Source organism: Oncorhynchus gorbuscha, linkage group LG14, assembly GCF_021184085.1.
Source record: "Oncorhynchus gorbuscha isolate QuinsamMale2020 ecotype Even-year linkage group LG14, OgorEven_v1.0, whole genome shotgun sequence".
In the NCBI taxonomy this organism is placed as follows: Eukaryota; Metazoa; Chordata; class Actinopteri; order Salmoniformes; family Salmonidae; genus Oncorhynchus; species Oncorhynchus gorbuscha.
In genome coordinates, this window is record NC_060186.1 from 18,546,688 (window position 1) to 18,566,675 (window position 19,988).

The following is a 19,988-nucleotide window of genomic DNA, read 5'->3' on the forward strand; positions in this document are numbered from 1 at the left end:
ACCTGCCTGGTGTGTTCCTTGTTCTTCATGATGCTCTCTGCGCTTTTAACGGACCTCTGAGACTATCACAGTGCAGGTGCATTTATACAGAGACTTGATTACACACAGGTGGATTGTATTTATCATCATTAGTCATTTAGGTCACCATTGGATCATTCAGAGATCCTCACTGAACTTCTGGAGAGAGTTTGCTGCACTGAAAGTGAAGGGGCTGAATAATTTTGCACGCCCAATTTTTCAGTTTTTGATTTGTTAAAAAAAGTTTGAAATATCCAATAAATGTCGTTCCACTTCATGATTGTGTCCCACTTGTTGTTGATTCGTCACAAAAAAATACAGTTTTATATCTTTATGTTTGAAGCCTGAAATGTGGCAAAAGGTCGCAAAGTTCAAGGGGGCCGAATACTTTCGCAAGGCACTGTACTTGGCTGCTACTGCCACTGGATCCCAGTGCTGAGTGCTGTGTGACAACAACAACAACCAGGAGGAAAGTGCTCATATCCATCCTCAGAGAGGAAGAGTGGAAAGATATATCATTATAGTCAGGTTTTGATTTACGGTATGTTCACTCACAATGGTTTGTTACTGATCCAGTGTTGTTTTTATCTGCAAGCAAATCCTGAATACTCCCAGATGTCAGAGTCAGGAAACCAGTTTGTGAAGCGCCTCAGTAACCTGACCATCCAGTCCGCTCTGTTTATACCTGATAATACTGGACTGTACCAGAACCAGGTACAAGAACACACACTGACGTGCATTATGCACAACCGGACATATTTATGCACTGTCTCACACAGCTGCTCACACACAGCTCTGTACATTACCTCCGGACATATTTATGCACTGTCTCACACAGCTGCTCACATACAGCTCTGTACATTACCACCGGACATATTTATGCACTGTCTCACACAGCTGCTCACACACAGCTCTGTACATTACCACCGGACATATGCAGGCACTGTCTCACACAGCTGGTCACATACAGCTCTGTACATTCATTACCACAAGAGGCATCATGCCCATAGAGATTTGTCAGATTTGTCCTGTTTAAATATACAAAATAATAATAAAATAAAAATGTTATTTAGAAAATAAGGCAGTATGTCTAACCGGCCTCACAACCGCAGAACACGTCAGCCCAGGACCTCCGCATCCGGCTCACCTGCGGGATCGTCTGACACCAGTCACCTGGACAGCTGATGAAACTGTGGGTTTGCACAACCAAAACATTTCTGCACAAACTGTCAGAAACAGTCTCAGGGAAGCTCATCTGAGTACTTGTCATCCTCACCAGGGTCTTGACATGACTGCAGTTTGGCGTCATAACCGACTTCAGTGGGCCAATGATCACCTTTTGATGGCCACTGGCATGCTGGAGAAGTGTGCTCTCGTCGTGTGGGCGAGTGGTTTGCTCATGTCAACATTGTGTGCAGAGTGCCCCATGGTGGCGGTGGAGTTATGGTATGGGCAGGCATAAGCTATGGACAATGAACACAATTGCATTTTATAGATGGCAATTTGAATGCACAGAGATACCGTGACGAGATCCTGAGGCCCATTGTCATGCCATTCATCCGCCACCATCACCTCATGTTTCAGCATGATTATGCACAGTCACATGTCGCAAGGATCTGTACACAATTCCTGGAAGCTGAAAATGTCCCAGTTCTTCAATTGCCTGCATACCAACCAGATATGTCACCCATTGAGCATGTTTGGGATGCTCTGGATCAACGCGTATGATATCACCAATTTCCAGCAACCTTGAGTAGCTAGCTTGTCTAATTATCTTGGGGTGGCAGGGTAGCCTAGTGGTTAGAGTGTTGGACTAGTAACCGGAAGGTTGCAAGTTCAAATCCCCGAGCTGACAAGTAGAAATCTGTCGTTCTGCCCCTGAACAGGCAGTTAACCCACTGTTCCTATGCAGTCATTGAAAATAATAATTTGTTCTTAACTGACTTGCCTAGTAAAATAAAAATAAATAAAACATGGTAGAGTTGATAGACTTTAGAAAAGCAAGTGATTGCTAAATGTACTGATTGAGACTCACCAGTTGTGCATAGTGTGTGTTCTTGTACCTGGTTCTGGTACAGTGCAGGTCTACAATTTTATCCCTGATGTCCTTACACAGCTCTCTGGTCTTGGCCATTGTGGAAAGGTTGGAGTCTGTTTGATTGAGTGTGTGGACAGGTGTCTTTTATACAGGTAACGAGTTCAAACAGGTGCAGTTAATACAGGTAATGAGTGGAGAACAGGAGGGCTTCTTTAAGAAAAATTAACAGGTCTGTGAGATCTGGAATTTTTACTGGTTGGTAGGTTATCAAATACTTGTCATGCAATAAAATGCAAATTAATTACTTAAAAATCATACAATGTGATTTTCTGGATTTTTGTTTTAGATTCCGTCTGTCACAGTTGTGAGTGAACCTATGATAAAAATTACAGACTACATGATTTGTAAGTAGGAAAACCTGCAAAATCGGCAGTGTATCAAATACTTGTTCTCCCCACTGTATGTTTATGTATAAATATGTACACCCACTCATACACACTGTCCTGTGTTGTATTATCCAGACACTGACCCACAGGGGCATGGAGTACCATCTCTCAGAGGGCCGGGCCTTGGCCCTGAAGGACCTGACCAACGGCAGCCGTTTCCCCTGTTATGTGAATGTATTATATGTTGCTCTGCTTAACCGGGTCTCCTAGATTGGACTAAAATGTTTGCAAAAATGTGAAAATTTGCTACTTAATCAGCCTCATAGACCACATATATGTATTTTATAGAACAGAGATTACCACTGAAAATAAAGTTTGACTTCATGATTGTAGTCTCAGTGAGCTCAAACGTGTCCCAGCCTGGTCTCTCTCTGTAGAGTTCCTCCCCTTATATCAACGGCCGCTTCATCGTCGACTCTTAAATCCTGGCATCCAATGGGATCATCCATGTGCTGCAGGGATCCCTCAAAGCCCCACCCCCTTGGTTAGTGGTGAGATTATTACGTAATTTTCTGTTTAGTTTCTCTCCATCTCTGACGAGATGTTTATGGTTAAGATTAGGACTGACTCAAATTGTGAGAACTGATCCTAAATCAGTTGGTATGGTCAGGTATTGGTAGACTCCTGTCTGACCTCTGACCCTATCTGTGACTGGTCCCTCAGCTCCACATGGGTCATAAGGCAGGGATGGGGATTGGAGTTGTGCTACTGATCATGCTGATGGCTAGGGCTAGGTTCCTAGCCTACCACTTCTACTCCCACAAGAACAAACCATTCCAGTTCCACTACTTTAATGTGTGTTTGTTGTACAACATTCCGACATCATTCAACAATGAGCCTTTGTCTCATTGCAGGCAATCAGCTGTGTACTGCTATTCTGTTTGTTCAGAAGCAATGTACAATAAAACGTGGGGGACCTCAAACTTGATAATTGACCTTTGCCGTCTTTTGCAGGATGAGGGGGACCTCAAACTTGATAATTGACCTTTGCCGTCTTTTGCAGGATGAGGACGAGACACCTCCAGACTGCTACCCTAGCATAGTTAACCCCACTTGTATGAGGACGTGACACCTCCAGACTGCTACCCTAGCATAGTTAACCCCACTTGTATGAGGACACCTCCAGACACCTCCAGACTGCTACCCTAGCATAGTTAACCCCACTTGTATGAGGACGTGACACCTCCAGACTGCTACCCTAGCATAGTTAACCCCACTTGTATGAGGACGTGACACCTCCAGACTGCTACCCTAGCATAGTTAACCCCACTTGTATGAGGACGAGACACCTCCAGACTGCTACCCTAGCATAGTTAGTATACACCTCCAGACTGCAACCCTAGCATAGTTAACCCCACTTGTATGAGGACGAGACACCTCCAGACTGCTACCCTAGCATAGTTAACCCCACTTGTGTCTCCGCCCCTGCCATAAGTGAACCAGTTCCATCTGAGCTTCCTGTAAGTGACTCCACCCCATTTTCTTTGTCTACCAATTACTGGAGAGAAAATATGTGCATGAATATGAATGCCCCTGAACTATACGTGTTGTAGTAGCACCTTTGCTCTATAGGGGGTGATACCATAACTCCAGATGACATGTGTTTTAACAGGAGGACAAACACCAGGTGGAGAGTCCCGTATGACCTGCTCCAGGACTGCTGAGAGAGACACACACACGTCACAGCCCTCAATGCTGCTGCATGTTGTACACGTGTTGACCAGTGGAGGGCAGCACTGTGGGACTATCAAGAGCTCAATTTAATCAGCATCGCGGAAGTTCGGCAATATTGCAAAGTAAAAGGTCATTTCCGATTGCGCCAATATCAGAAGCATTTACCATGAATGCAGGATCATTACCGTCACATCTCAAGAGATAAACAGCTTGAATCGAGCCCGAAGACTTCCATCTTTGGAAGAGATAAACAGGACTCAGTCTCCCACAAAACAACCTCATTATGGACTCTTCTCCTCTGAGTTGGACAGTGCCTTAGGATGGACAAACAGGACTCAGTCTCCCACAAAACAACCTCATTTGGACTCTTCTCCTCTGAGTTGGACAGTGCCTTAGGAAGGACAAACGGGACTCAGTCTCCCACAAAACAACCTCATTATGGACTCAATCTCAGTGCCTTGTCTAGTAATGTTACCAGTCTACCTGTGGCATAATCGTGAAAGAAATCTTACACCGATCTTTAAATGGGATGTATCTTTTGTATGTTAAATTAACCAAAGAAAGTATTTGAAGTGTCTGTCAAAAAGGACTTACCCACAATTTCAAATCTTTAATAGTATGAAACGGAGATAACCAGATGCAACCGTCTTTGTTGATAAAACATTTGAAGCAAAGCTTGAGCAAACCTTCCCGTTCATCCAACCTACACACTCAACAAAATGTTTAACCACAGCCAAATATACATATCAACCAAACTCTGTGTCAAATTATGAAGCAAAGCACAAGCATGAATGAGTCCGGCTCTGGTGTCATGATCTCGCCCCATTAGCATGGGTTTGTAGGTTTGAACTCTGGGGCATTGTTGCCTACTGAGGACTCTGCAGGTCAGTGAGTCAAGGCCACTTGGAGTGGCTTCCTCATAAAGGTGGCATTGGCTGAAGGGTGTGATAACATAAGCAGACAGGGGAAATTCTTGGGGTTACCCCCGTGACTCACAGACAGCAAATAGCAGTGGTTATAGAGGGGAAACTACCGTAATTAAGCACTTTGTTTAAATGAGAATATATTTTTAAAACAAAGTACCCGCTTTATCCCCCTAGGTTTTTTTTCCCAATAACTGACTACTCTTTATAGGTGACCCCAGCAATTCACCCCCATGACATCTACCAACACAGCCACACTCAGGAGCTGACCCTACAACCCCATACTTCATTGGTGAGATCCTTACCAGAGAGTCACTGGCTATTTCACACTGAACATGTCTCTGTACATTTGTCATGAAGAAATGCAGAAACACAAAGAGCACCACCTGTTGGTCATTGGAACAATCAGCCCGGGTGGAATCACTATAAAGGATTGAAGCTCCAAGCCACAGACTCCGTCACATAACATACAGACCTGTTAGTATGGTATTGGACACAAGCACACCTCTCAACTAGATAGAAAGTCAGGTTTCTGACAAACACAGAATGTTTCAGTCTTTTTCATCTGTAGTTTATTTGTCAAATCTAAGTGTTCAGTTTCAACATACAGCCAAGAATAAAAGAATAAAAAACACTGACCAGCAAAAAGTATCTTTCCATTTTTATCACGCAATGTGTAATGACTCGGCGATACAGACTGAATAGCGCCATAGGGCTTGGAATTTCTCCTTAAAGCCCAGTCATTCTGCAGTAGTGCTTTAACCTAATACACAAAGCTTAAGTAATACTACGTCTCAAATATACACAGATGTGGAATGTAGAGATTTGTTAGTAGCAGTTATGCATTTTAAGCTGTTCAAGAATGCGACAAAAGGGTTTTTGAAAGTTAAGAAAAGCAATCCGCAGATTTTTTAAGGCAAAGGGTTTAGCAGGACAAAGCTCTCAGAATACAGTATTCGTGACGATGTCGCTATACAGTTTCTCGTGGTCGGGATAGAGGGCCCGGGTATTGATATCAAAAGATGGAACCACTTGACAAAAAAAAAAAAAAAAGTCTGCCTGATACAGTAAAACTGATCTCAGCGGTCCACGAAAAGGGTTCACTGAGGTACAATAACTGCACTCAGCACGACTGTGGACGCTGAATATCACATCAAAAGACAGAGCGCACAAGATTAAACAGCTGTTGGACAACAACCGTTAAAATGGATCAATGCATTCCCAGAATTCAGATAAAGTGTTCCCTGAAGAACATGGCAAAGCACAAAAACAGCTCATGTAAAAGCACCACTGAACTGTAATGTCAGGGACTCACCTTGGCATGTCTGAAGACTCATCCATAGGCGGACCTGAGAATATGGTGACGGAAGGAGGCACAGAGAAGATAGACGGTTTTTGCTTGTGTATGTACAGTATACGCACGCGTGCGTGCGCGCGCGTGTGTGTGTGTGTGTGAGAGACAGATGAGAACCGACTGAATACAAGGCCACAGTGGTGGTCTCCGAGTCACAGAGCTGGTCGGATTGGCAGTTACTGTAGATACACCTGAGATTTACATGTAGGTAACACCCCTTCTCTCCGCCCTCCATCCCGAGACAAGGGGCAACAACAAGAACGTAACAGGAAGTCCCATGGCAGCAGTCCCGCATCACTTCCTCTTCTTAGGGCTCTTGTCAGCATCCCGTCTACTCTCCTCAGAGTTCTCCCTCCCTGCTTTGAGACTGGAGGCCGAGGCACTCTTCTCTGCTGGCTGGTCCTTAGCCTTCTTGGCCTTGGGTTCGGCTGGGGTGGGTTTAGCCTTTCGGCCCCCCAGGACCCCGGAGAGCAGGGTTTTGAGGAGCCAGATGGTGGCGACAGTGGCCAGGAGGGACCAGAGCACCAGGTGGCCAGGTAGAGTCTGAACGTGGCCCCGCACCTGCCTCAGAACCTGGGCCAGAGGAGAGTCAGGACTGGGCTGGATCGGGAACTTCTCCTGCACATAAGATAATATGTAAGCACATGTACATACACAACAAAGACGCGTAGGAGTGGGAGTGTTGTTGGTATGCGTGTCTGAGAAATCAGATTTGGGGCACCTGGCCATACACCACATGCACACACGCCATGTGACAGATGCACGCCATGTGACAGATGCACGCCATGTGACAGATGCACGCCATGTGGCACCACATCTGAAATTGAGGGGCTATCACCACAAGCCACAGTGCTGATATTATTAGCACAATACAAAGTTACAACATAACCCAGTTGAGCAAAAAGGCTTAGCTACCTTGAGTCCGTGCTGGTTGAGCATGTCCTCCAGGGTAGGGTCACCCAGCTGCACTGCAGGATAGAACTCCTCTGCATAGTCTCTCCTCCACCATTCATTAGGACCAGACCTGACAGGGAAGACAACCAATACACCACTCAATACCATAGGAAAATGATTTGATTTGTTTCTGGTTGAATAGCTGTATCAAGTGGCTTTAACGAATTCTGACAATTAGCATACTGTAAGTATACCATACTGCACATTGTGGGCATTCTGAACAACATTACTTAATATAGCGAATATGTAAGTTCACTTGTATATCTTAACTGATTTTATGAATGAATGATCTTAGAAATTCACGGGTTAACCCATTAACACTCTCCCCAGCACACCCACTGTTGTAGTGGATATCGTAGGCTGCTCACCCGTCCTGTGTGGTCTGGGTGAACCAGTACCGGTAGAGGCTGGCTCGGAGGTAGACCGGGGGGGCCTGGCTGAATGGGTATTGGGCTGAGTCTGCCTGGATCAGTCTCACCACTGGGACACAGGGAGAGATACAGAGTCATGTGTGAGCGACATAGTGCAGCATGCAGGTATGTGGTCATCTGAGTGAGTGCTGATATTTCCTCTTTGTTGGACGGTTAATGATCTACAATGTGTGAGTAAATCACGCCCACCTCACACTGACTAGCGGTTTTACACGGCAGGCGCATACCAGTCAACTTCTGGGCCCGTATTCATAAAGCGTCTCAGAGTAGGAGTGCTGATCTAGGATCAGTTTTTCCTTTAAGACCATAATCAATAAGATTAAATAGACGGGGGGGGGGGGGGGGGCTGATCCTAGTAAAGACCACAGGCCTAAAACCCCCCACCAAGAGCCAAAATACAAGTAGTCTGCCAGATGCAACCTTTCCTCATGAAAACAAAGACGTATGTGCTCTTATACTTTAATTGAAAAATAGAAGTCAGAGGGCAGTACATACCATCCTTATTGCCCTGCAGTAGGCAGTGCACTAGGCCTGTAAACCAGGGGCTCTGTTCGGCCAGTCCCTGGGCTGCCTGGCTCATCTGCCAGTCTAACCGTGGCTGGTGGGGGGCCACCACTGGAGGGGCCACGCCCACGTTCCCCGGCTTGTACATGAACTCTATCTCCTAAGAGGGCCAATGGGAAAAGGTTCATTGAAACACACCATACACCTTTTGCAGAACTATATACCCGATTGTTTTACTTGAAGAAAGTCATGTAGTTGAGGAAGATAACATGATTGAGGACATTCCCTATCTAACATTTTGAAATTAGAAAAAATAAAATAAACTGAAAACTTTTCATCCATAACTATTATTTTGGTCCCCACTCTCTTACCGTCCAGGTGTTCTTGTCCATGCTGCCCTCTAGGATGACCTCTGACCTCCCAGCCACCCCTGTCATCCTGCTGTCCAGGCTGTAGGCACTGACCAGTCTGTAGCGCTCCACTAGGTTGTAGGCCTGTCTCACCTCCGGTAAAATCTTACTGCTGTACACCTGTTCCATGGAAGAGTAGGGCACCTGGGGATGAAGAAAACACCATGACCAATCAGAGAGCACTTTTTATAAGATTCTATCTACTAGACCAATAGTAACTGCAACAGACCAATTCGGTAGATGTATGCCGTCTTCATTAGTGATTCACTATTACACAAAACACAGACTTAAAGTAATTAGATGGGTTTCACTCAGTAGATGAATGCAAGTACGAAAGAAAAAGTTAACCAATCAGAAGGCTTCCCCGTGTGATTGACAGGTGTGACTCACCACACTGATAGCAAACACGGCGACTGCAGCAGAGGCAAAGACAGCCCATTGGATGAGGCCCCAGAGCTTCCAGAGGCACCCTCTAACACACACACACCTAGCGGGAGTAAACACAGATCTGAGATCAGTGGACATTAACGCAAAACAAGGATGACTCACACCGCATCGGGCAGACCACTGTTCTGGGGTCAGAAAATGCAACGAAAAGGAACTAGATCTACCACAGTCTTTGAATTCCAGATACAGTTTTAGTATGAAATAGGCTACTCACCCCAGCATGGCTGCCACCACCTCCCAGGTGAGAGAGAGAACTCCTACCCAGATAGTGGGTCCTGTCACAAGCTTCAACAAATTGCCAAACTGCTGCTGGGTGAAGGCTACAAAACAGGACAAATACATGACAATCACTTAACCATGAACATAATGTATCAATAATGTAGTCTGATACTCCTTCCATTTCAAGATTATCACTTGCACCGTGCTCCTTGGGATGTTTAAAGCTTGGGAAATCTTTTTGTATCCAAATCCGGCTTTAAACTTCTTCACAACAGTATCTCGGACCTGCCTGGTGTGTTCCTTGTTCTTCATGATGCTCTCTGCGCTTTTAACGGACCTCTGAGACTATCACAGTGCAGGTGCATTTATACGGAGACTTGATTACACACAGGTGGATTGTATTTATCATCATTAGTCATCAAGGTCAACATTGGATCATTCAGAGATCCTCACTGAACTTCTGGAGAGAGTTTGCTGCACTGAAAGTAAAGGGGCGGAATAATTTTGCACGCCCAATTTTTCAGTTTTTGATTTGTTAAAAAAGTTTGAAATATCCAATAAATGTCGTTCCACTTCATGATTGTGTCCCACTTGTTGTTGATTCGTCACAAAAAAATACAGTTTTATATCTTTATGTTTGAAGCCTGAAATGTGGCAAAAGGTTGCAAAGTTCAAGGGGGCCGAATACTTTCGCAAGGCACTGTAGATGTTAACCTACAGAGTCACTAGGTATACTGTTTTACAGTGCCGTCGTTAAGTATTCAGACCCCTTGACTTTTTCCTTATTTTGTTACATTGCAGCCTTATTCTAAAATGGATCAAATAAATAAAAACTCCTCAGCAATCTACACACAATACCCCAAAATGACAAAGCAAAAAGAGGTTTAGATTTTTTTGCAAATCTATTAAAAAACAGAAATACCTTATTAAGTATTCAGACCCTTTCCTATGAGACTCGAAATTGAGCTTAGGTGCATCCTGTTTCCATTGATCATCCTTGAGATGTTTCTACAACTTGATTGGAGTCCACCTGTGGTAAATTCAAATTATTTGGAAAGGCACACACCTGTCTATATAAGGTCACACAGTTGACAGTGCATGTCTTAGCAAAAAGTAAGCCATGAGGTCGAACGAATGGTCTGTAGAGCTCCAAGACAGGATTGTGTCGAGGCACAGATCTGGGGAAGGACACCAAAAAAATGTCTGCAGCATTGAAGGTCCCAAAGAACACAGTGGCCTCCATCATCCTTAAATGGGAATGATTTGGAACCACCAAGACTCTTCCTAGAGCTGGCCACCCGGTCAAACTGAGCAATTGGTGGAGAAGGGCCTTGGTAAGTGATGAGACCAAGAACCAGATGGTCACTCTGACAGAGCTCCAGAGTTCGTCTGTGGAGATGGGAGAACCTTCCAGAAGGACAACCATCTCTGCAGCACTCCTCAGTAAAAGACACATGACAGCCCTCTTGGAGATTGCCTAAAGGCACCTACGAGAAACAAGATTCTCTGTTCTGATGAAACAAGATTGAACTCCGGCCTGAAGGCCAAGCGTCACGTCTGGAGGAAACCTGTCACCATCCCTAAGGTGACGCATGGTGGTGGCAGCATCATGCTGTGGGGATGTTTTTCATCAGGGGGGACTGGGAGAATAGTCAGGATCAAGACAAATATGAACAGACCTTAGTGCTGAGTGATCCTTGATGAAAACCTACTTCTGTAAATATGATCTTTAAAAAATAAAATAATTGCACAAAAAAAAATCTAAAAACCTGTTTTTGCTTTGTCATTATGGGGTATTGTATGTAGATTGAGCAATTAAAAACAGAATAAGGCTGTAACGTAACAAAATGTGGAAAAAGTTAAAGGGGTCTGAATGCTTTCCGAATGCACTGTATTTCGATGATAACCTACCGGTTTTGGAGGTTATAGTCCTGGCATCCCAGTCCATCTCCAGTGTGAAGAGCACTTTAGTTCCATAGATGATGACAGCAAATACAGCCAGTACAACCAGCAATGACATTATGGTTTGGGGCCAGGCTGCAAAAAAATATAATAATAATTAGATTAGGTACTCTTAGTATCACAAACAGAGCCCATCATTTGTTTTTGTCCAGCTACTAAAAACGTACTTTGTAAATTAAGTTAAGGGGTTACCTTTTAGGACATTAGGAATGTTAACTGCAGTTAAGTACTTCTGTGATGTCTTTTGTTTAAACAAGACAACACCTGACATCCTGCCAGATCAGACCACTCTGCCCGAGAATAAAACAAATCCCCCCCCCTCTCTTTTTTCCCTCTCCCTACCATCAAGACACAAGGACACCCATCGGAACTGACCCAGTGTTCTGCTGGCAGGCACTCAACAATGCACCCCTCACTTTGTAATGTCAATGTTGGCCAACTGGAGAGGCAGAATAGGAGAAGAAAGGAAGCTGATCATTACTGTAACAGCCTTTATGTTTTCTAGTACCTTCCACCAGCTTAAAACACCATACCGGGTGTGGATAATGCTGTATTAGGGAGAAAGCTGGCCTGAACGTCTACTCTGGTGTTAAATGTGAGAGTTGAAGGTTGCATAAGAAGAGAATGAGGTCATACTCTTGGTTCTCTTCTTCTTGCCGTGGCCCAGCCAGTAGCTGATATGGTCGTCGTCCAACAGGGAGAAAGTCAGAGCCAGGGAGAGGAAGGGGAGGAAGCCATAGTTCCCCAAGAACATCAACTTCACCTGGTATGTTGCCTGGTTATCAGTTACAGAGAGAAGTAGGTACAGTAGATATAGTTAGATAAAAGGCATCATGCAAATTACACGTGTGGGGTCGCAACCCTGCAACATTCAAAATCCCTTAAGACGTGTGTATAGTTAGGTGTCAAACATACAAAAGACACACACACACACACACACACACACACACACACACACACACACACACACACACACACACACACACACACACACACACACACACACACACACACACACACACACACACACACACACACACACACACACACGAGCCTTATAGCAGCATCGTGGTCTGGCGATTCCCTGGATGATAACAGACTAGATCAATTGTACTGTAGGTAGTTGGTTATTCACGTGTCTTTCTGAACCTCCCCTCTCTCAACCAGACCTCAACACTTGATGGCGATTTAGGCGGACGGTGGAAACTGTGAAACAAACTGGAAGCCTATATTTCTGCGTGTTCAAGCCTTCAACCGACATTTTCCATGCCCATGTTTAGCAGCTGCTGGTGTAACCACACACACACCTGAATGTAGAAGGCTGCCAGTCGGAGGCTGCGGATGGGGGAAAAGTAGAGGGGGGGCACAGCGATCTCTGTCACCAACAGACCGACAGTCCCCAGCTTCAGGTACCAGTCTGGCAGCTGCTGGATGAACCAGGACCAGGGCAGGGGGATGCCTTGGGCCTCAAACATGTGGTTCACCGCTGGGAAGAGGGAGGGGGTTGATGGGGTGACAGAGGGAAGGGTATGAGACATGGATGAGTATAGATTGACCCATAATACTGCACACCTTTTTTGAGATCACATGTTTTACACTTTTCCTGAATACTGATGTGTAGTGAGGCTCCAGGCATCATCATGATCATCATCATGGAAGCGAATGCGCATACTGCCGCTGGGCGAGGAACATACCCATTACATGATGCACAATCATAGCCAATGTTATCATTACTCAACCAGTCTTTGTACAGCAACATTTCTCATACCATTGAACATAGCTTCTGCACCGACAACTAATTGAGAGTCTGTTGGGAAACTGGTCTGACATTGGGATCAGGAGTCCCAATTTCAGCCCAATGTCACTACAGACTCCCATTTAGTTGTGGTCCCGAAGCTATACTCAACAAAAATATAAACGCAACATGTTTCATGAGCTCAAATGAAAGATCCCAGACATTTTCCAGACACACAAAATGTTTTGTACCAAATTTTGTGCACAAATTTGTTTACATCCCTGTTAGTGAGCATTTCTCCTTTGCCAAGATAATCCATCCACCTGACAGGTGTGGCATATCAAGAAACTGATTAAACAGCATGATCATTACACAGGTGCACATTGTGCTGGGGACAAAAGAAGACCACAAAAAAAAATGTCCACCAGAGCTGTTGCCGAGACTTTCATGTTCATTTCTCTACCATACGCCACCTCTAATGTCATTTTAGAGAATTGGCAGTACTCCACCTGGCCTCACAACTGCAGACCACGTGAAACCACACCAGTCCAGGACCTCCACACGTGGCTTCTTCACCTGCGGGATCGAAACTGAGGAGTATTTCTGTCTGTAATAAAGACATTTTGTGGGGAAAAAAACTCACTGACTGGCTGGGCCTGGCTCCTGTGCTGAAAATTCTATTCAAGTGAGAGAGACGGTCATTTCCTCAAACAATCATCTTTATTCAATATTGCTTAATTATTGCAATAAAGAAGCCGTCAATCCAACAGTCTTGACTGTCGGACCGAGTGCTTGAATCATACAGAGAATACCAGGTCTTTAAATACCAAACCTAAAACTGCAGTGGGGTATTCTACTGAAATGTTTCTTCTATTCCTTCAGGGTCTCTATATCTATAGAAGGCAGGCCCAGTTAGAACTGAGACATATGTCTCACAAGCACCCCTAATGATAGGCTGGAATGTGGCTGCTTTAAAAAATAAATTTTAAAAAATCACCAAGCCATCAATCAATTGTCAGCTTCAAGCTATCTCTAGTAAAAACCCATGTCCCCAACTCCCAGACTACCTGCAGGAAGCTAGAGTGGAGACCATAAAAACCACAACATTAATAGGACTATTCAAGTATGTATTGTCAACTATTAATCTCAAACCAATAAGGTCAACACATCATTTTTCCCCTCACACTGGCTCCCAAGTTCCTCCACACTCCCCTATGACCTCCCAGGACCACCCATTGCCGAGTCATGTGAAATCCATAGATTCGGGCCTAATGAATTCATTTCAATCAACTGAATTCCTAATATAAACTGTAACTCAGTAACCTAATTGAAATGGTTGCGTTTATATTTTTGTTCCGTGTACATTGAACAGTACAGTTTTGCGTCATAAGAGGTTCCCCTGTCTCACCGGTGAGCCCCCACCAGCTGGGGCAGTGGCTGGCCAGTTTGGCGACCCCGGAGCCAAAGGTGAGGCGGAACAGGAGCCAGCGGGCCAGCCAGAAGGTCACGGCGTCATGATGACGGAACGTCGCGCACCGCAGGAGGTTGAGCGGCGCGACGAGCACGGTCAGGAAGCCCGCCTCCAACAGCAGGCTGTCCCTATGGGAGGGGATCAAACGAGACACGAATAATCAAATTCCATTTTCCTGTGAAAAAAAAATCCCAACTCCTCCTCACATCATAACTATAATGAATAGGGCACTGAAATACCTCGAACAACCCAAAGTCTCAGGTCTCAAAGAAATGACAAAGTTGAAACGTATTAAAATCAATAGATTGCATTTCACTCAAAATTCCTGCACCAGAAGGCTACATGAAATTCCTGCTCAAAACAGTGGAATAGCTTCGAATCCAATGACACTGCCTTCCAGGGAATCAGTTAGCCTAGTAGAAGCAATGTCCGTTAGAGCCAGAGGCACTGAGATGCCATAACATACTGGTAGCTGTGCATCTTAAAACTGGTTGTAGGTCGGCATTCTCTTCATGCAGAACCAAATGGTGTGCCTTAGGGGATAGCCACCTAACTGTAAACAGTTCAGACACACCTACACCTACTACTCATAAAAACACGAGGCAACTACGTATTATCTATTTACCACACCATGCAATTGCTGTTGCTGTGGAAACCACTGCCTTACACAGGCCCAGTCCTGGCCGTTCTGACGCTCTAGGCAAGACGAAAAGAAATTCCGCAATAAAATAATTCTATATCAGAGGTGGAAAAATATGTATTTTCCAGACACTGAAAAATACATACTTGTCAGCTCTTTATTTGTCCTGATTCCTGTGAATGTTTTGGGAGGGGATTTGGTGTTCGCTAACTTGTCAGCGCATTTCTTATTTGATTGGGCGCCATTTACATTAAGCCAATTGGAGAAACGTGCATGATGTAAAACGTGTCTGTCTCAGATGACATTGTCATACATTTTATCTCCAGCCTGTAGGCTACAGAAAAGGCTGCATACTCTTTCTACCATAGGCTGTATCTGCTATGTGATGTTTGTGACGGATGTTTGTGGTGGATGCATCTCTCCAACAACACCCTGGAGAGGCACGCTGGGAATGGACCAGCAAAATATTTTGCAACCCTGCCTTTAACAAAGTGGGCACTGCTTATCACAGGGCGGCATCAGCGCTCACCTAAAACTCCCATATGCCCATATGTTTGAGAGAAATTTGCATTGTTTTTGGGCAGAATTTTGTGAGGTTTGATGCGTTGTTTGAGGTACGTCTTGGTCAGTTTAGCTCAGAAAAGGCCTCCCTCGTCAATCTGCCGCCACTGTCGGATGCCAAATCCTGCCTAATGGGCAGCCGGCCCTGGCCTTGCACCGTCTTGCTTTGCTACAAACAGATCTCAGAAGAAAATGTGCTGCAATTCTAGCACATCTCCAAGCTTAGCTGAAAGTCCATAACTCCAAAACCATATTACATGTCTGATAGATGTCCTTCAATGCAAAGCCTGCTGACCCCTATAAAATATGCATGATGTCTAAGACTGATACATATAGACAAACACTTTCAACATCAGTTCTATTCTCAACTTGACAACTGTACTGTAGTTAGTAATCAACACAGAATTATGAAGAGTGGATCGTGAATTTGACTGGTAAATGGTTCCAATAGCAGTTTATTGTCTGACCCTGATGCTCTTGCAGTAAAACCCATGTCTGAGAAAAAAAATGATGTCACAGTCCCAGTAGACTTTGCCTTCAGCAATAACACTTTAGTAAACAAAATACTTTTAGTTTCAAAGTCTGAGCTTTGCAGCCTAGGTCACACTCTATCAATTCAGCCCATAGGAGAAGTCAGAGGACAGATCACTTACCACTGAAAACGCAGAAAGTCTTGACCCACCTGTCAAGAGAAAAATATGTTGATTCATTTACTCTATCATTTATTTAATGTACAGTATCTAACCAAACCAATGGCAGACAGACAACCCCGCCCACTGACCTGACAGAGGGAGAGGTAGAGGGCCCAGAGACAGAAGAACACCAGGCTGTCTCGGAGGGGCTCCAGTAGGGCTGCTCCCAGGGCTAAGAGAGCCCCCGCCAGGCAGAGCAGCTCCATTGCCTGTTGGGCGTCCAGGTCCAGACCCAGCCGGGGCCCCAGCCACAGCAGGGAGGGGTGGGCATGTATCTGCTCCAACACTGGTCTGGAGCCATTCACACGGGGCTCCACCAGGCGCACAGGCAGGACCCCCTCATTGCCATAGAGACCTGGCCACCGAGACAAAGAGCAGGGATGGATAAACAAAACAGAGGGGGGGGGGGGGGGGTTGTGTTTATTGGGAATGGGTTAGTGAATAGAGGCCATGTTCATATACTTACAGTAAGTGGGTTTATGGTACCCTGCTAAATAGGTCAATGGTCACGTATGTGAAAACGAGACACTTGTTTTTATCTGGGCTGTCTGCTTGTTCAGTCCAAAGGGAACATGTGAAAGAAGGGAGTTCAGAAATTCAAACATCTCACTAAATTAGGTATTCCAGAATATTATTACCATAACATTGCTTACGGTTTGAGCCAAGATTGTGATCAACTGATTGGAATATGGCCTAACTTTTTCATTAAAAAAAAGACTGAAAGCATACAGCCAGTCTTATTACAGTTCATTGGAATCTAGTGTATTTAGTGTACACTTGAGAGGACAGGTGAGAGACTAGAAGTGCCACTAGGACATACCTGGCACACAGAGTGGACCAACTGGATGCATACTCACATTTGGGACGAGAAGCAGAGCAATAAAGGTAAAACAAACACTAAACTGTGCAATGATGACTCATTGATGTGCAATGCATCTCCTCTTGCCAGCACTTGTCAAATGAGATGTGTTATTTCAGTTAGGCCACCTGCTGCCAGGTAAAGTGACTATGGAGTGGATTGCAAGTGGACGCACACATATTTTGCACTTCGTAAAATGTGTTTTGTGTTGGATATGTGGTTCTCTCGTCAATAGCTATTGAGCCAAGCATGCCATGACTATGAAGATTATACTATCTAAATCAGGGGTGGATGGAGAAATTCCACATTTTTGAATTTTTTATAATACGATTTCAATCTTCAATAGCTCTTAAACAAAGTGTTCCATGACTATGAAAATGATCAATTCTATATTATAAACTAGGTGGTGTGAGCCCTGAATGCTGACTGGCTAAAAAGCCATGGTATATCGGACCATATACCATGTGTATGATGTTTTTTGTTGTTGTTATACTATTCTAATTACATTGGTAACCAGTTTATAATAGCAATAAGGTACCTCTGGGGTTTGTGGTATATAACCAATATACCACGACTAAAGGCTGTATGCAGGCACTCCGCATTGCGTCGTGCAAAGAGCAGCCGTTATCCGTGGTATACTGGCCATATACCACACCTTCTCTGGCTGTATTGCTTAAAATAGGGGAGGATGGACAAAAATACATGTTTGTTTGTGTAAAGAAAAGTACAAACAATACACCTTGTATTCCAAAACCAACAGAGGAAGTATACGATGATTACAATTTGCCGGTGTCTAGTCAGAAATCCTGCGTAGGATGTCGGTTTCAGGCGTTTTGGAATACAAGGTGTATTGTTTATACTTTTCTTTACACAAACAAACGTGTATTTTTGTCCATCCTCCCCATGATTCGGAATATATCAATTTCATAGTCATGGCACACTTTGTGTAAGAGCTATTGAAGATAGTGTAAGAGCTATCTTCTATAGTGTATAATCGGCTCCCCTGATTATGAATAAACCATTTTCATAGTCATAGAGTGTTTTGCGTAGAAAGGCTATTGAACATTTAAATCCCGCATAAAGAAAATCAAAATGTCCTTAATAAGAATAAGCAGTGGATTTTTGTCAATCCTCCCCCGATTCAGAATATCTCATTTTCATAATAATGGAATGTTTGGTTCAATAGCTATTGAGGAGACAAAACCGAATAGCAACCCAATATTCAATATAAAACACATTTTACCTTGGTACATTTCACATACAATTTGCATAATAAGATGGTTGCATGACAAAGTAAAGTTGACAGTGATGGCAAATCAACACGACTACAGGTTTGTATTTAGACTGGGAAAAGATGATGAATGATACGACAAGTTAGATCGATTGTATACTGTTAGGGGTCTGAGCCAAGCTCGAATACTGGACTGATGTGTGCACAGTCTGGAGGGAAATCCTAACCCTCAAAGAGCATAAAAAAGGCAACGAAAGCAACCGTGCAAAGAAAACATTCACTTGCCCCAAGCAAATATCTAAACGGGCATCCGTCCAATGACGACCAGTGCTGTCAGGACGTGGCCATAGCATGAAAGGCCACATCACTTCTATCGCTGCCAACTGGTCGCACTCTCCTTTATAAAGCCAACATGCCCTAGCCTCGTACGAACTTGCGCGCTCGCGAGATCAGGATGGTTCTTACTAGGCTAAGTCTCCCCTACGTTAATGTATGGTTTCCCTTAGTACGTGAGGGACCATTCTATAACAAGTCATTCACGTATACAGCTAGTTAATGTTTAGAAATAAATACGAACACATCAATATAGATCTGTGTATGTAAAGTATCTGAAACTGAATATTCAATCAAAATACATTCCTTTTCTAGGCCTAGACTATAGTGACGGTGCAAGAGTTGTAACAGTGTAGCAAAGGCAATGAATGTAGCGAAATAGCTTAGCACGTGGAAGTTGTCATTAGCTCGCCCGATCAGTCCCAACAACACCGGCTAGCTCAGAAAGTGGTCATTTCATCCGATAAACATATTAGGCTACTTCGTTTGACAGTATTTTATATTTACAATCCCCGGTGTACTTTACCAATCAGATGCAACTACAAATCAGTTCATCATCAGATTCGCAACAGTTTGAATATGAGGAAGCAAGCTAAACATATGGAAAAAGTGAAATCCACCCGATTCAAAGATGCAGAGCTGAATGCTTTTCCATGATCATCAACAGTCAACCAATAATCAAGTTCCTTAGATTACAATTAACAAATGGGCGCATGTAAAATGTTGTTTTACCTGGTATCTGGACATAGAGGGATGCAAAAGCAAACATGTAAATAATTGCCATACTCCATAAAAACATATGACGCGTTAATCTGGTTACCCCCATGTTTAAAGCTAGGCTTCCCTGCTAAATCTAAATAGAAAAATGTTTTAAAACGTCTTTCAACACAGCACGAATAAATAACTGTTGCTGTGCGGAGAAAGAAAAATAAGTGAATGTTGCAGAAGGCGTGGTTCTTCTTCTTCTGTGGAATTTATATCGCCGTTGGCAACCAACTTTAAAGTGCATGATCGCCACCAACTGGACTGGATTGTGGACCAGAGACATTGAAGGTCTAAATCAAACCCAATATAACAATAGGAGGG

The 19,988-nt window shown here is 44.1% G+C and overlaps 1 protein-coding gene across 2 annotated transcripts; it reads right to left on the reverse strand.

Moving 5' to 3' along the window:
• Positions 1–5,748: 5,748 nt before the first annotated feature.
• On the reverse strand, positions 5,749–19,863 carry LOC123994590 (lipase maturation factor 2-like). 2 transcript variants are annotated; one of them, XM_046297370.1, is made up of 15 exons: positions 19,635–19,754; positions 16,946–17,027; positions 16,569–16,834; positions 16,441–16,469; positions 14,524–14,714; positions 12,688–12,866; positions 12,017–12,155; positions 11,330–11,455; positions 9,414–9,519; positions 9,143–9,239; positions 8,714–8,896; positions 8,334–8,502; positions 7,776–7,887; positions 7,369–7,477; positions 5,749–7,071 (listed from the first exon to the last, which is right to left on the reverse strand). In XM_046297370.1, the coding sequence occupies exons 3-15, from the start codon at positions 16,683–16,685 to the stop codon at positions 6,748–6,750; spliced, it is 1,881 nt and encodes a 626-aa protein (XP_046153326.1). In that variant the 5' UTR covers positions 16,686–16,834; positions 16,946–17,027; positions 19,635–19,754; the 3' UTR covers positions 5,749–6,747. The 2 variants fall into 2 exon arrangements, with proteins under 2 accessions (XP_046153326.1, XP_046153325.1); XM_046297369.1 differs by lacking the exon at positions 16,946–17,027 and having other exon boundaries at positions 19,635–19,863.
• Between the last annotated feature and the right edge of the window lie 125 nt (positions 19,864–19,988).